At 39.2% G+C, this 13,106-nt stretch overlaps 1 protein-coding gene across 2 annotated transcripts in view; it reads right to left on the reverse strand.

Moving 5' to 3' along the window:
* LOC144055470 (sodium/potassium/calcium exchanger 3-like) overlaps nucleotides 1–13,106 on the reverse strand; it is a 66,900-nt gene that overhangs the window by 30,902 nt on the left and 22,892 nt on the right. Inside the window, exons 3-5 of one of the 2 annotated variants that reach the window (XM_077571465.1) lie at nucleotides 3,578–3,654; nucleotides 1,388–1,462; nucleotides 674–758 (exon numbers count right to left, since the gene is read on the reverse strand). In XM_077571465.1, coding sequence (XP_077427591.1) covers nucleotides 674–758; nucleotides 1,388–1,462; nucleotides 3,578–3,654 — 237 coding nt within the window. Of the gene's footprint in view, nucleotides 1–610; nucleotides 759–1,387; nucleotides 1,463–3,577; nucleotides 3,655–13,106 lie in introns of both variants that reach the window. The other variant, XM_077571464.1, reaches the window with a different exon arrangement.

Raw genomic sequence — 13,106 nt, forward strand, 5'->3', positions numbered from 1 at the left:
AAGTGGCACCTTGCTCTGCAATGCACACGCATTTAGACCACGCATGCCAGCCACTTAGTGGTAAACCAGAAGAGCTGCTAACAAAAACATTTTTGCCATCCAGCATAATAAACATATTATGTAGATATACATATGGCTGTTATAATAAAAATGCATGTAAAACAATGTAAAATGTAAAACGTATCGCCTTAAAGACCATGTATTGGGATACATATTTATCGCGATACGTATCTTAATCGTGACCCCAGTATCATGATACGCATCGTATCGTGAGGTTGTTGGCAATACCCAGCCCTAGTTGTCATGTTTTGTTATTTCTCAACTTTTATACATTGAAAAGCAATTGTTATTTTTTTTATATTTTTTAAGATTTTATTGTTAAATAAACAATGACAAAAATGTATTACCACATAAAAAAGGACAACAAAAGTACCGAAAATTGAGCAAAATGCGCATCCCGTCATTGTCCAAATCCATTTGTACTGACCCAATTATTGACATTGACAAACGAAAACCTACTTCCGTTGTTTAGTCCGTCAATTTTTCCAAGTTTCTCGTCAACTGTTAATCGTCAATAAAATGGCCGTCTCTTATTGACAGATTGACGGACCTTCTGTCAATATTGGCGGTTTGTCCACCTCTGTGGACAGCATGTTACAGATGATCTTCATACCAATGATGGATGTAAAGAGCTCAGGAGCCGAGCTGCCTGCGGCCATGAAGGTTGCACCTGCCACGTCCTCACTGAGATGAAGATGCTGCAATGCCAGGACGTAGAAGACAAGAGTGGTTAGGAGAAGTATAGATAAAAGAGCATCAACGGTTTTCCATCCAATTTATGTAACATGTTGCTATCACAGAAAACTGCAGTGACAAACTTTGTGTTTGGTGTGGAAAACCTAATAAATTTCAAATATGGATTCGAGACCAGTCTCTGGATACTAACACAAGCTATCCAAGATGTATCCTGCCACCAGTGCCGTGACCTTAATGAGCATAAAATGGATGAACGGACACAAAACATCTGTACATACTGTACCTCTGCTGAGGATGCCATTTGTCAGTGTGGGTTTGTGTACAACCTCCTCAACCATTTTTCATCAACCCGATCTTTTTTTTTAATGATGGTAATGGTTCTCACAAGTACTAAAATTTGGTGAGAATCCTGATGACGTAATAAAAGTTTGAAAATCAATTTTTGTAATGGTGCAAAGACATTTTTTGTAAATCCAATCCCTCTTAAATCTGATTTAATCCAAGGAAAATGTAATGTGTATTACAGGTCAAAGGTGAGAATGTCAAGCCATCTACAGTCAACATTATGCAATTTTCCGCAATAGCAAGATCATTACTCAACAGACAGAATTGCTTGTCCACATATTTATACCTTGCATATCTTCTCCAAGGAGGGAACAAAGTAGTCATCACAGACCACGGCTAGAGCACAGAACAAGTAAATAGTCTGTGAAGAGAAAGTCATAAAATTGAGCCTCATTGAGCATAACTCAACATGCTGTATGTTGTCAAAGGGGATTTTAGTGTAAGCGTCCAAAGATGTGGTCATTTACTGATATTTTGCTTCCACCCTGTGACTTTCACTGTACATACTTTTCCCCCTGGTCCATGCTTATTAACAATAACAAATGCAGCCTAGCCCCAACTGCTACATTAAAATTCATTTGCAGGATGAAAAATTAAACAGGAAGTGAGGTAAGTGATGGCGGTTAAGTCGGTGATCTGATCAGCTAATGCCACATAGTGCATAAATGGATAATTAATTTTACATTGTCATAAATAATCTAACTGAATAATTACATTTTACAAAGTATGGTAAGATTGTCTATGTGTACTGGCAAAGGGAAAAATGAATACAAGGGATGCCCTGAATTTTCAGCCACAGAACATATTCGGCCGGAATTGGCAAAAAAGTTAAATTTTCGGCATCCGGCCGAACTAAAATTAAAGCCGAAAGAAAATGGCTGAAATAGGATGTTGTGGTGACGCAAGCAAAAAAACGCTGCAGGCAAACATCTGTTTGAATTAAACAGCGAACGCGGGGGTGAGTGTCCGCCTTGCTACTCGCTGGCGTTTCGCCGTGTGAGTACCGGCAACTTCATTTTTAGATTAGAGATTAAAAACCTCTTTTTCAAGACAGGCAGCAGCAAAAGAACACAAAGTTACAGACATACAGTAGAGAGTGGGCCAAATTTAAAAAATTACAAAGTACAACATTTTGGATTAAATGATCAATAAAATTGTTCAAACAGCGAAGCTAAAAACATCGACACTGTATGGAAGCTAATTCCATGTCTTTCAATTTAGATTTAAAAACCTTTAAGGACACCAGTTCTTTGAGCTTTAAGTCATTCTGCAGAAGATTCCAGGCTGATGGTGCTGAGTACCCAAAAGCTTTTTTACCCATTTCTGTCCGTACGTTTGGGACAGAGAGCAAAAAGCGGTCCTGCAAATGCAATGAATACTGTCCGGTGCTTCTCTGCCTGCTAAAAACACAAAGATAGAGGGGAAGCAGCCCAAGAATTGCCTTATAAATAAAGGTTTGCTACTGAGTTAGTCTGCGGGTTGACAAAGCAGGCCATCCGACCCGAGAGTATAACTCACAGTGGTGAGCCAGAGCTTTAAAATTCGGAATAAACCTCAGGGATGCATAATAAAGAGTATCTATTTGATGGAGACACTGTGCAGAGGCATGCATACATAAAAACAGGTTTTAAAAAAAGTTGCGACAAAACACTTTTTTTACATTATAAGAAAAACACTGCACTGCTTATTTCTAAAGTAAAAACCCAGTTTTAGCTTTAACTTTTTTACAAGGCACAGTACATGTGATTTAAAGTTAAGGGATTCATCAATTAATATGCCAAGGTATATGTAATTTGTAATCATTGCGCGCATCGGAGAAGGAGAGGGGCGTCGTTTGGTAAACTACTGTACAGCATTTCAGGGGGTCGAAAAAAGTCAGCCACTCTTTCTCCTGCAGCGCCTTCCTTTTTTTCTTTCTCATAAATATTCAGTATAAAAACAATTAAAATATAATAATTAAAGGTCCCACAGTATAAAAATGCACTTTAGTGGGGTTTCCTATCAATAATATGCATCCTCGGCCTGTCTACAATCCAACCAGGTATAAAAAAAAGTCAGCCCGTGACTTCTTTAGCTTTCTCCTTTCTAAAACGGGCAGATTCAACTTCCATGACTTGGTGACATTACCGAGACACGGAAGTGCACTTGACCCCGCCCCCTCGGGTTAGTGGCACTGCCTCTGGTAAAGGTTTATCACACCCACAGAAATTCGAGAAGCTGGCTGCTCCTTTTTTTTTCTGCTTGCATACTTCCGTGGAGAACAATGAAAAAACGATCAGGAAGAAGGGGTTGGTTGCTCTGTTTCTGAAAGTTGAATAATATGAGACATTTAATTGATTTCCTTATAGGAGGTTTAGTTAAATGTCCATCCTCGTTTCACAAAAATCTAGCATATTACCCGGTTTATCAAGAAGTACTCAGTTCATAAATGAGTAAAAACACACTCTTGAATTATACAGATGAATGGGTGACTTACACACAAGACATGCAAAGCCACTGCTCCTTCTGTTCGTTCTTTGTTTGTGAACAGATCTGTGGGGAACTCATGCAGAGCTGTAAAAGAGAGAAACATTCCACAGAGTAAGAGAAGGTGTGGTGTCTTTTTTTCTGTCTTCATTTAAATTCATAAATGTACTTGCACGTCACAAAAAAAGGCTGTGGTTTTGTAATGGCAAGCAGAATGGTCAAACAGTTAAGTCAATGTGGTTGTCTAACTGAGCCCATTGTGAATGACGAGCTTTCTTTATGAGCCACTTGATAATTATGACACAGCTGTATTGTATAACATATTAAGCGAGATATTTTGGGTACCAAAAGATGGACGGAGAGCAAAAGAACATGCAAAGTAAAAACATTGTACATAATGCTCATAACTGTGTGTAAAAGATGCAGAGGATATTCACAGGAAAGTTGGCAGAGTTAGAAGAAAATCTAGCTTGATGAATTAGATTAAAAGGTTTGCCTGATGTGTCAGACTCCTTGACTATCGCCACACCTCCCTTTTCAAGGTGCTGAAATACATCATATTGATGGAGAAGCTTCACTTCTCCCCGTCAAACATCAAGACGTTCAGTCGTACAGTATATAAGCCACTAGCTAGACACTGAAAAAGTGATGTGACGTATTGTAAATCTAGTTAGCTAACAAGGCTTCACATTCACACTCCAATGGTCGGCTGCTCTCCCGCAGGGCGCTGCCAGGTCCACTGGGAGCAAATCGGGGTTCAGTGTCTTGCTCAAAGACACCTCGACATAGTCACCAGGGGTGAGGATTGAACTCACAAGACGGGAGCCATGCCGCCAAGTCCTAACTAAATTTCGAGCAGGTCCTGTCAAGTCATTTGATGGGTTAAACTTGTCATGTCAAGTCATACAATGTTGCTCAGTCATTGCTGGGATAACATTTTCATCACTGATCACCAAAAAAAAATACTCACACCTTATTAAAGTGAAATTAACAAAAACTGAGCAAATGAATTTAAACTAATTTCCCAAAATTATTTGAAGTACTACTATATTTGAAAACGAAACTAAAACCATGTAAACAAACCATACTGTTAACTTTGCCATAAAGGGACAGCTAGTCACAACTGCTACTAAAGTTCTTTTTTTTTTAATCACATTTGTTTCTTGAGTTTTTTGTGCAATCAAGGTATCACAATGAATGAATGTATGCTCAATCCTATTGGAATTTATCCCAAACAAATCAGACAATCACATAACAAATTCTCATACATTAAAAGAACAACCCAAAATAATTTGACAGTATTTTTTAAATAGTGAGTAACTTTTGTAACACCCTGTATATCAATATATGCAATAGTGTCTTTGAATGTTTGAAATGGTTTCTAAAACATTACTATTTATCAACGTTTAAACTCAAACACGTGTGTATCTGCACAGCAAAGTAAAAGCTCATGTGTTTCTCATTTAATCAGAACTAGGATTGGTGAAGTGGGGCCTTTTAGTTGTTGATGAGTAGAAAACAGCTTGTTTATTTGAAGGTTCAGCGGGTTTCTTGTGGGTGTGTTGTTTTGCATCCTAGCTGCACGTGTTCTTAACTCTCATGGGAATTTGGACTTCACGCTTCTTGGAGAAGTAATTAGCGCCATTTTTTCTGCAGACTCTTTGAAGAATTTAAGACTGTCAGCTTCACTTAACTTACCTCTCATGAGGCATCGTTTCATGTTGTCAGTTCTCTCTAGGTTGTTGCTTTGCTGGACAGCACTGTTGTCATACATGTTGTTATGTGTAAGAACCTACCGTGAAAACAAGCTGTATTCCGCCATCATCCACTAACATGGCATTTGGCTTTGTGGAGATTGAGCAAATCATCACCAGCTTGTGACTGTAACTATTAATTACATCCAGCTGTCGCTCTGAGAAGGCCGTCTGGTTTCTAACCTTTCTGGTCTTTAACAGGGAGTTCGACATTGCATGAATTGCTTAAAATACTAGACTAAGTGCAATTTCTGCAAAAATTGCATGGGAATGCTGAAAGCTGAATGCTAATAACTGAATGCTTAGTTGAATGCTTACGAAGGAAATTAAAAGATACATTATGTGAAAATTACCAAGTATTAATTGTAGTTGAAAGACAAATGAAAAAAATAACACCTGAACTGCAATCTGTCAAAGGTGGGATTCAAACCATCACCTCCTGTTCACCGGTCAAAGCGCCGCTGCACTGATGACTTGTCCAAGCGGGGTTTGAACCGAGGTCTTCTGGTGTGGCAGGCAATTGCTGCCGTAGAAGAATCTGTGATATTGTATATAATTGTAGTGAATACGCCAGTAAATACTGAAAGCTTGAGTAAAATTTTGAATATAGAATAGAGTAAAAACTTAATAATGACAAATGACATCATAAGTAATGGGTGTGAAATAATTTGACAATGATTAGTATTATTCATTAGTATAGTATTGCATTTGTACTAAAGAGATGTCCAAGCAGGCTTTGAACCCAGGTCTTCCGGTGTGGCAGGTAATTGCTCAAACTATTGACCTAACTTGTCTTGCTCAATATCATGGTTTATAGCGTATTTATATTGACAAGTGTCATCTGATGTTGCAAGCAATTGACGTTGAATGGGGACAAATGCTTTTAATAATTTCATTGAAATTATAATGGATTTCCTGATATGATCAATTGGTTAGCATGCAATCACTTCTGGCATAATGCCATGGATATGTTTGCTATGTATGTACAGTCAGAGGTGGGATTTGAACTTGCGACCTCCTGGTTACCGAACAATGCAATTTACCAAGTGCGCCACTGAGCAGTATCAGAGAGCTGGTAATGATGATCAGTTGTATGTCTGAAAGTGGGACTTGGAAAAAGTTCAAGGTCAATCCTATTGAAAACGAATGTGGAAAAGTTGATATTTAACATGCTTCCAGCATTCCCACAATTACAGCAGTAGAAACGAGTGACGAGGAAAGCTGCAGCCACTTGAACATGCTAAGATTCTGTCATTAGTGTTTAAAGAGGAGAGCTGAAGAATCAATGGGAATATTTTTTCACTGTGTTCTCCCAGTGTAATTAATTGATGCGGGTGGTTGAGCTTATTCTATGGGTTGCACACTCTTTTTCACCAGAGCTGCATTTAATTTTTTTTTTATTGTTTTGTTTGGTGGCTGAGACAAAAACTCAGCTGTGTAATGAGTTTGGTGAGGCCATAGAGAACGACTTCCAGACGGCTTTTCTCAGTATGATGGATGACAAACTCTCAGATCATCTTGTTAAGTCCAGTACACACTCACTATGGAAAAAATATCATTCACAGTGGGATGTGGTAGGAAAGGGGAGCAATATTTGTATTTGCTTTGCCTCAGCTGTGAGTATGGGATACTTACGTGACACAGAGACAAAAGTTTGTATCATAAAATTAACTGCAGTCACGGCAGCGGTCAAAACAGAGTGAAGATCTCCGTCAATTTATTTGGAAGCGAGTGCTTGCCAACGTAACATAACTCTGTAATCACTGCTGCATGAGTACAAATGGCCATCTTATTTACCCTTGCTAGCTTCAGTCACGAAAGCATTCACAAGTCCTGCACCTCAAATAGTCCTAAAAAATATCGAAAAAAGGAAGAAAAAAAATTCGAGTCACTAAATATAAAAACAAAGTCACTTTATCTGCAATCACCTTAGTCGCTATTGTTCCTCACTACATCACAGTCAGTCCGCATAGTAATCAACAGTGAGGCCTCAGCTTGCTGGGGGACGCATTCTGCCTCAGTTTTCCCCATCCAGCCCACTTGCCTGTCTGTCTGACTGCATCATCTCATGCCAGTCTAATTTGCCACTGAATTTTGAAAAAGCCACTGCTTGGCACCAAGGGGATTCTGACTGGAAATGTAACATGACTTAAGTTTGGCTTGTTTTCCCAGTGCTGGTGCTCTGTGGCACCTTGACTTTTCCTTTCTGCTCCGTTAAACATGTTCGGAAGTACAAACTTGTCACGCAAGCATCTTGTCTCCTCTTCCTTGCCCTAACTTCCTCAAAGGCTTTTCTGCCGCATCACAACAACACTGCAAAAATAGCAACATTTCCAGTTATTGTAACTCACTGACAATGTGACTTCAGGACACAAAGAAGCATATCAGTGTGCAAAACCTCAGTGCCATAGGTAGTCCTTTTTCTCTTCTCGCTTACCGCAATATAAATGAAAGGATGAAAGGAATAAGTATCGCAATAAGTATCAAGACAAGTCCTACTGTAATGGGGACAGTTTTGTTGGTGGTAGCCACAGACCATTTGACACCTAATGATTGATAGGTTTTCTTTTTCTTTTTTTTTTTTCAGCAGTAGAGTTTCATTTTGCTAATGATTCTCAATCCAGGCAACTGATTTGGGAAGCGATTCCAACTGCTTTGTAACGTTGGCAAAGAGTATGGAGCTTTTTATTGTCGAAGGCACAAGTGACATACAGCATCACTTCAAAAATCGCACACCTACGCTCATTCTTTTTATATACCCCGATCCACCAAAATGGCATTACACCAACTGTGTCACAACTTAGACCTGTTATTAGCTCGTCTAAAATCTAGTCTGCTTTTGGTCACCACAATGCCAAATGTGCCAGGGGGGAGTGCAATAAAGTACACTTATCAAGGTGTAGTGCAGTCTACCAAATTCAGAAACACACTCAACTACGCTTGCCCCGGCATGAGAATGAATATGCACCAGTTTTTAACGCATGTGCGTCTGTCTACCAAGATATGGCCCTGAGCACGCAGGAAAAATGCCCCAGCCTAGGTCTGCCAGAAAGCCCAGCCCACTCTAAAAACAGTTGGGTCAAAAATAACCCAACAATGGGTCAAAAATGGACCAATCCTCTAGTTGGGTCAATTTGACCCAACTTTGAGTCAAGAAATGGGTCTTTCAGCGTAAAACAACTCATAAATATTGGTCAGATGCTTTACTTGGGTCAAATAATTGGGTCATTTTGTATAAAACAACCCAGAAAGTTGGGTCAAATTGAACATAAAATGGATTGGTCCATTTTTTTTATCCATAATTGGGTTACTTTTGAACCAATTATTTTTAGAGTGTGTTCTGCAGAATTCCCAAATATAGTAAACTAGACTTGCCCGGTACGAAAATGAAGATGTGCCCGTTTTTTATGCTGAGCGCACACATGCCTGTCCACGCAAATAGGGCCCTATTGTCATGTTCTGTCTGGGTTATGGGTTTTGTTTTTAGTATTCCCAATCTGTTGCAAACTGTTAGTGGCCACTAGGTGGTGCATTTGAGCAGGGAGGTGCACAACTGGAGGTAATCGTAGTTACCTGCTTGTTTGAAGGCTCCCCAGCACACCAGCAAGCCTGGATCATTCCCTTGTTCTTTGTTTCTTTTTTTATACTTTGTAATATATCTTTGTATCGGTTTGGTAGCATTTCTTGTTTCTGTTTTTGCTTGTTTGTTACTTTTGTTTGTTCTAATAAATACTGTTGAAATAAACAAATAAATAAACAGCCATCCCAATTCATTTCAGGTTTGATCAATCATATTGTAAGTTCTAAATTAAGTTATTTCCATGTATTCCTCTCAGTATGCAACAAATGAACTACGCTGCAAATATGCACGTCTGGCAGACGCAATCATGGGTGCACGCGGTAAGTCAGGCCCTTGGAATTCTGTTTAAATGTTGCTTTCTTTTTGCTGGCAGTCTGACTGGCAGTGATGCTACTTCAACAACAATCATGTCTTTTGGCTGCATACTTCATATAAAAAGTAGAATAAGCAGTTGAAAAAAAACAGAAGCACCACGTTTTCGTCTCCTACCCAAACCCTTTTCAACACCTATCATGATTTTGTCTCTTCTAAGTAGGAACCTGGAAGTCTAACATAACAGTAGGTAAGGCTTTGTCTCAGAGGGAGGTTGAGAAGAGCACACGTCGAAATAAATGCATACAGTATATGGCTGAGCAGGAGAGACTACATGCATGCAAAATCATGCCGTGCTCCATTCTCACTAATGATAAACCGTAATATTTTTGGGTGGCTGCCCAAATGCGCAAGCACTGCAAGGTGTATTTCACACTGCCATTGTAAAATGGATTTGGGGGGTAACTAACTGTATGCCATTAGTTGAGTGGGAAGTCATATACTTATTTTGACATTTATTATACAATGTGTGGTCTTGTTAATTATGTTAATGCATTTCTTTGTGTGCGTGTATGTATGTGCGCACTGGGGAAAAAATATATTTGGATTTACAAACCTCAAGTTCAATGTTATTGAATGTTCAAACTGAATGAATGTTCCTGGTTCTTGTTTGTTTGTTTGTTGTATGTTTCTTTCTTTATATTTTCTCATTTAAAATTTGATGCCTGCAGCACCAGGGATGTGAGATCAGGGCAGACAGGAGCGGCAGAGCCGCCATGTGCCCTCCGGTGCATGTGAAGAGTAAAAAAATACATACATAAATAATACACTAAAAATGATTACATTGCGAGAAGGGAACAGAGGTGTTGCACTTTGGGTGTCTCCAGCGGCTGCACACACATGAATTGCTGACGCCAGCAGTTGGTGGGAGCCCTCACACAAGAGACATTGACGTTCAACAGTCTGTTGAACATATTTAATAGGAGTGTGACGATACATCGATATCACGATAAATCGTGATACTATGTCTGCCTACGGCAAGTATCGATATTTGTAGTTAATATACAGCCACTATAACGGCTCCATTGTTCATTATTTATTGAGCAATTACTTGGCGGGCCGCTAGGGGGAGCACCTCATAAGAGAGGCGGGGAAATGTATGGAAGTCTTCAGTCGAAGAAGACTCATGAACTTACTTTTACTTGTGTAAGACATTTATCTGTCCAGCAAGTGACTCAGTTTTGCATACGTTTCTAAGAAAAAGGTGTATTATATCTTCAATTTTAAAGTTTTCTTCGATCTGTATCACAATTCATAGGTCACAATTCGATACCACAATACGATTAATCCAGATACTAATCTATGAATAGATTGTTGCGATTTTTTTTTTTTACTCAAATTTAGAAAATACTATTCAGTAAACTTGTACATGTACACTGTAAGATTTGTATGAATATATTTATCTGAAACTTCAGGCTTATAACTGTGAGCCACTGTATACAGTAAGCAATCAGTTTCCTGTTTGAACTGCATTGAAATAAAATATTAAGGCTGAATGTTCTATTAATATACCATTCTTTTATTTAACATTCTTCCATGCTTAGTGTGAACCTGCTAAAATGCAACTACAGGATACAGCATTAAATGTAAAAAAAAAAAAAACATCCAAAAGGATGTATAATGTAAAAATGAACAGTTAAGAAAAGTAAATATTATTTTGTGCATCCTTAATGCAATTTGCATAAGCAAGTCAAAATATTGTCTTGACCACAACCACAGGAAAAAAAGGCGTTCCAGATTTATTTTACAATGCAACAACTGCAACTTAACTTTAGTGCAATTTAACTTTAGTGCAACTTAACAAGGTAAATTGTCTACAGCGTAGGTGTCAAACTGCGGTCCAACAAAAGCTGATTCCAATCAGCAGGATCGTTATCAGGTTTATGCAGAGCTTGCTGGTGAGCTGATCATATATCAGCTGTGTTGACCAAGACCTGCAGGACTGAAGCCCTCCAGGACCGGAGTTTGACACAGATGGTCTACAGCAAGAAATAATCACTTGCTTAGTTTGTACTTAGAATGCTAGTGCTTTCTCTTTAGATTATTTTCCAGGAACACAAGTTGATCAACATTCCCAGCTTTAAGCACACTTCTTTGTGCAGTTAGAATGTCTCCTGCAATGGAAAAGACTCTCTCTGTGGAGACACTTGTGCCTGGGACAAGCTACAGCGGAAATTTGAGGATAGGCCCTTTCATGGTCCATCCACCAATTGAGAGGATCACCCTTTAGGGGCAAAGGAGACTCCATCCTAAATATCTTCACCTCATCTTCTGCAGATTCTTGATCAGTTTTTTTGTTAGTGTTATTGCTATGAGAGTTGAATGTTGGACCAAGGAGATCAGCTAAAGCACACAATGCTCTGGTTCTCTTAATGGGTGGCTCAATGTTGGGAGCAGGTCCATCTTGATACTTTTCACATTCTTCATCCTGAAAAACAAAATATTTTAAAATTCATATTAGTACAACCACTTGAAATCTTATAAGTACAGAACAGATTACGACTAAAAGCAACTAAAAGCAAACACTAAACCACCTATAGAGTTAATATGCAACGTTATATTAAATTTACTTACACTGTTCTTTTCCATCGCTGCCAACACAGCATCAGTCAGCCTAGAGTAGATGTGGGCACTATCTTCATCACACAGAAAGGGTCGATTCTTGAACCATGGGTCCACTGCAGATGCCATGCAAAGTGTCTCCTTCTCGTTGCCATCTTTTTGACAGATCTTGTGCTATTACTGTCTTGATGTCCTTAATTGTAGCTGAATCTTCAGAATTTTCTTCTGTGCCCATGATCAGCTTGGCATGGAGTAGTGAAATGACATCACTAAATTTGCATTCTTCATTGGCTTCAGTGCTTTCAGTATCTCATCTGCACATGTGATGTCACTTTCACTCAATGTAAATACTTTTCATTCTTTTTCACTTCATTGGAAAGGAGTGCTGCACAGACAGCTGGTTGCTGCTCTAAAGATCTCTCAGTCATGTCATAAGAACTGTTCCATCTTGTAATAACATCTGTAATTAATTTATGGTGTGGTAGCTGCATTTTGGTTTGTTTGACCTGCTGCTGGTAACTTGCAGTTGTACTCCGTCTGAAGAATCCAGTAACACGCCGCATTCTGCCAAGTAGCCTTGCCACTGTTGGTAGTTTAAGTGCTTTCTGAGATGCGTGGTTAAGGCTGTGAGCAACGGGGTTCCAAAGTGTTTATCAGGTTACGAAAGCCTTCACCTTCCACGGAGCTGAGAGGGCGCATGCCTTTGCACATGTAGTAAATCTCTGAATGTGTTATTTTGGTCGCACGAGGTGAGCTTGAAAGAAATTTGGCAGAATTACCTTGTTCAATAGTTGAGACGACGAGGTAGGCGTTTATTTACTCATTATCTCCACTCCGCTGTGGTGCCTTGCAACGTGAGCGCGAAGGTTAGTAGTGTTGCCGCAGAATTTGATTTTCTCATGGCAGTGTTTGCATACAGCGTACCTCTTAGTAGCTTACCGCCACCACAGTGTGAATGTGTGAGCGCACGAATAATGTATCCATTCCATTGCAAAGCGTCTTTGAGTGTCTAGAAAGCGCTATAAAAATCAATGCATTTTTATTATTATTATCATAGTCCATGCTTTCGTCTTCTTTGCTATAAAAGTGAGTCAAAATTCCAGCTTTATAGACATTCTTTGGAGCAGTTCGTATTTCCTTCTCCGCCATGTTGAAGCTTTGCTGTACTGTACTGTAAACTCGCAAGATTGTATTGTAAAGACGCTACACTAGATAATTCTCGCGCGATTTCAGTGTTACTCTGGCGCAGTAAGGTGCGCTCTACCGCTCTG

The sequence above is a fragment of the Vanacampus margaritifer genome, chromosome 7 (genome assembly GCF_051991255.1).
Source record: "Vanacampus margaritifer isolate UIUO_Vmar chromosome 7, RoL_Vmar_1.0, whole genome shotgun sequence".
In the NCBI taxonomy this organism is placed as follows: Eukaryota; Metazoa; Chordata; class Actinopteri; order Syngnathiformes; family Syngnathidae; genus Vanacampus; species Vanacampus margaritifer.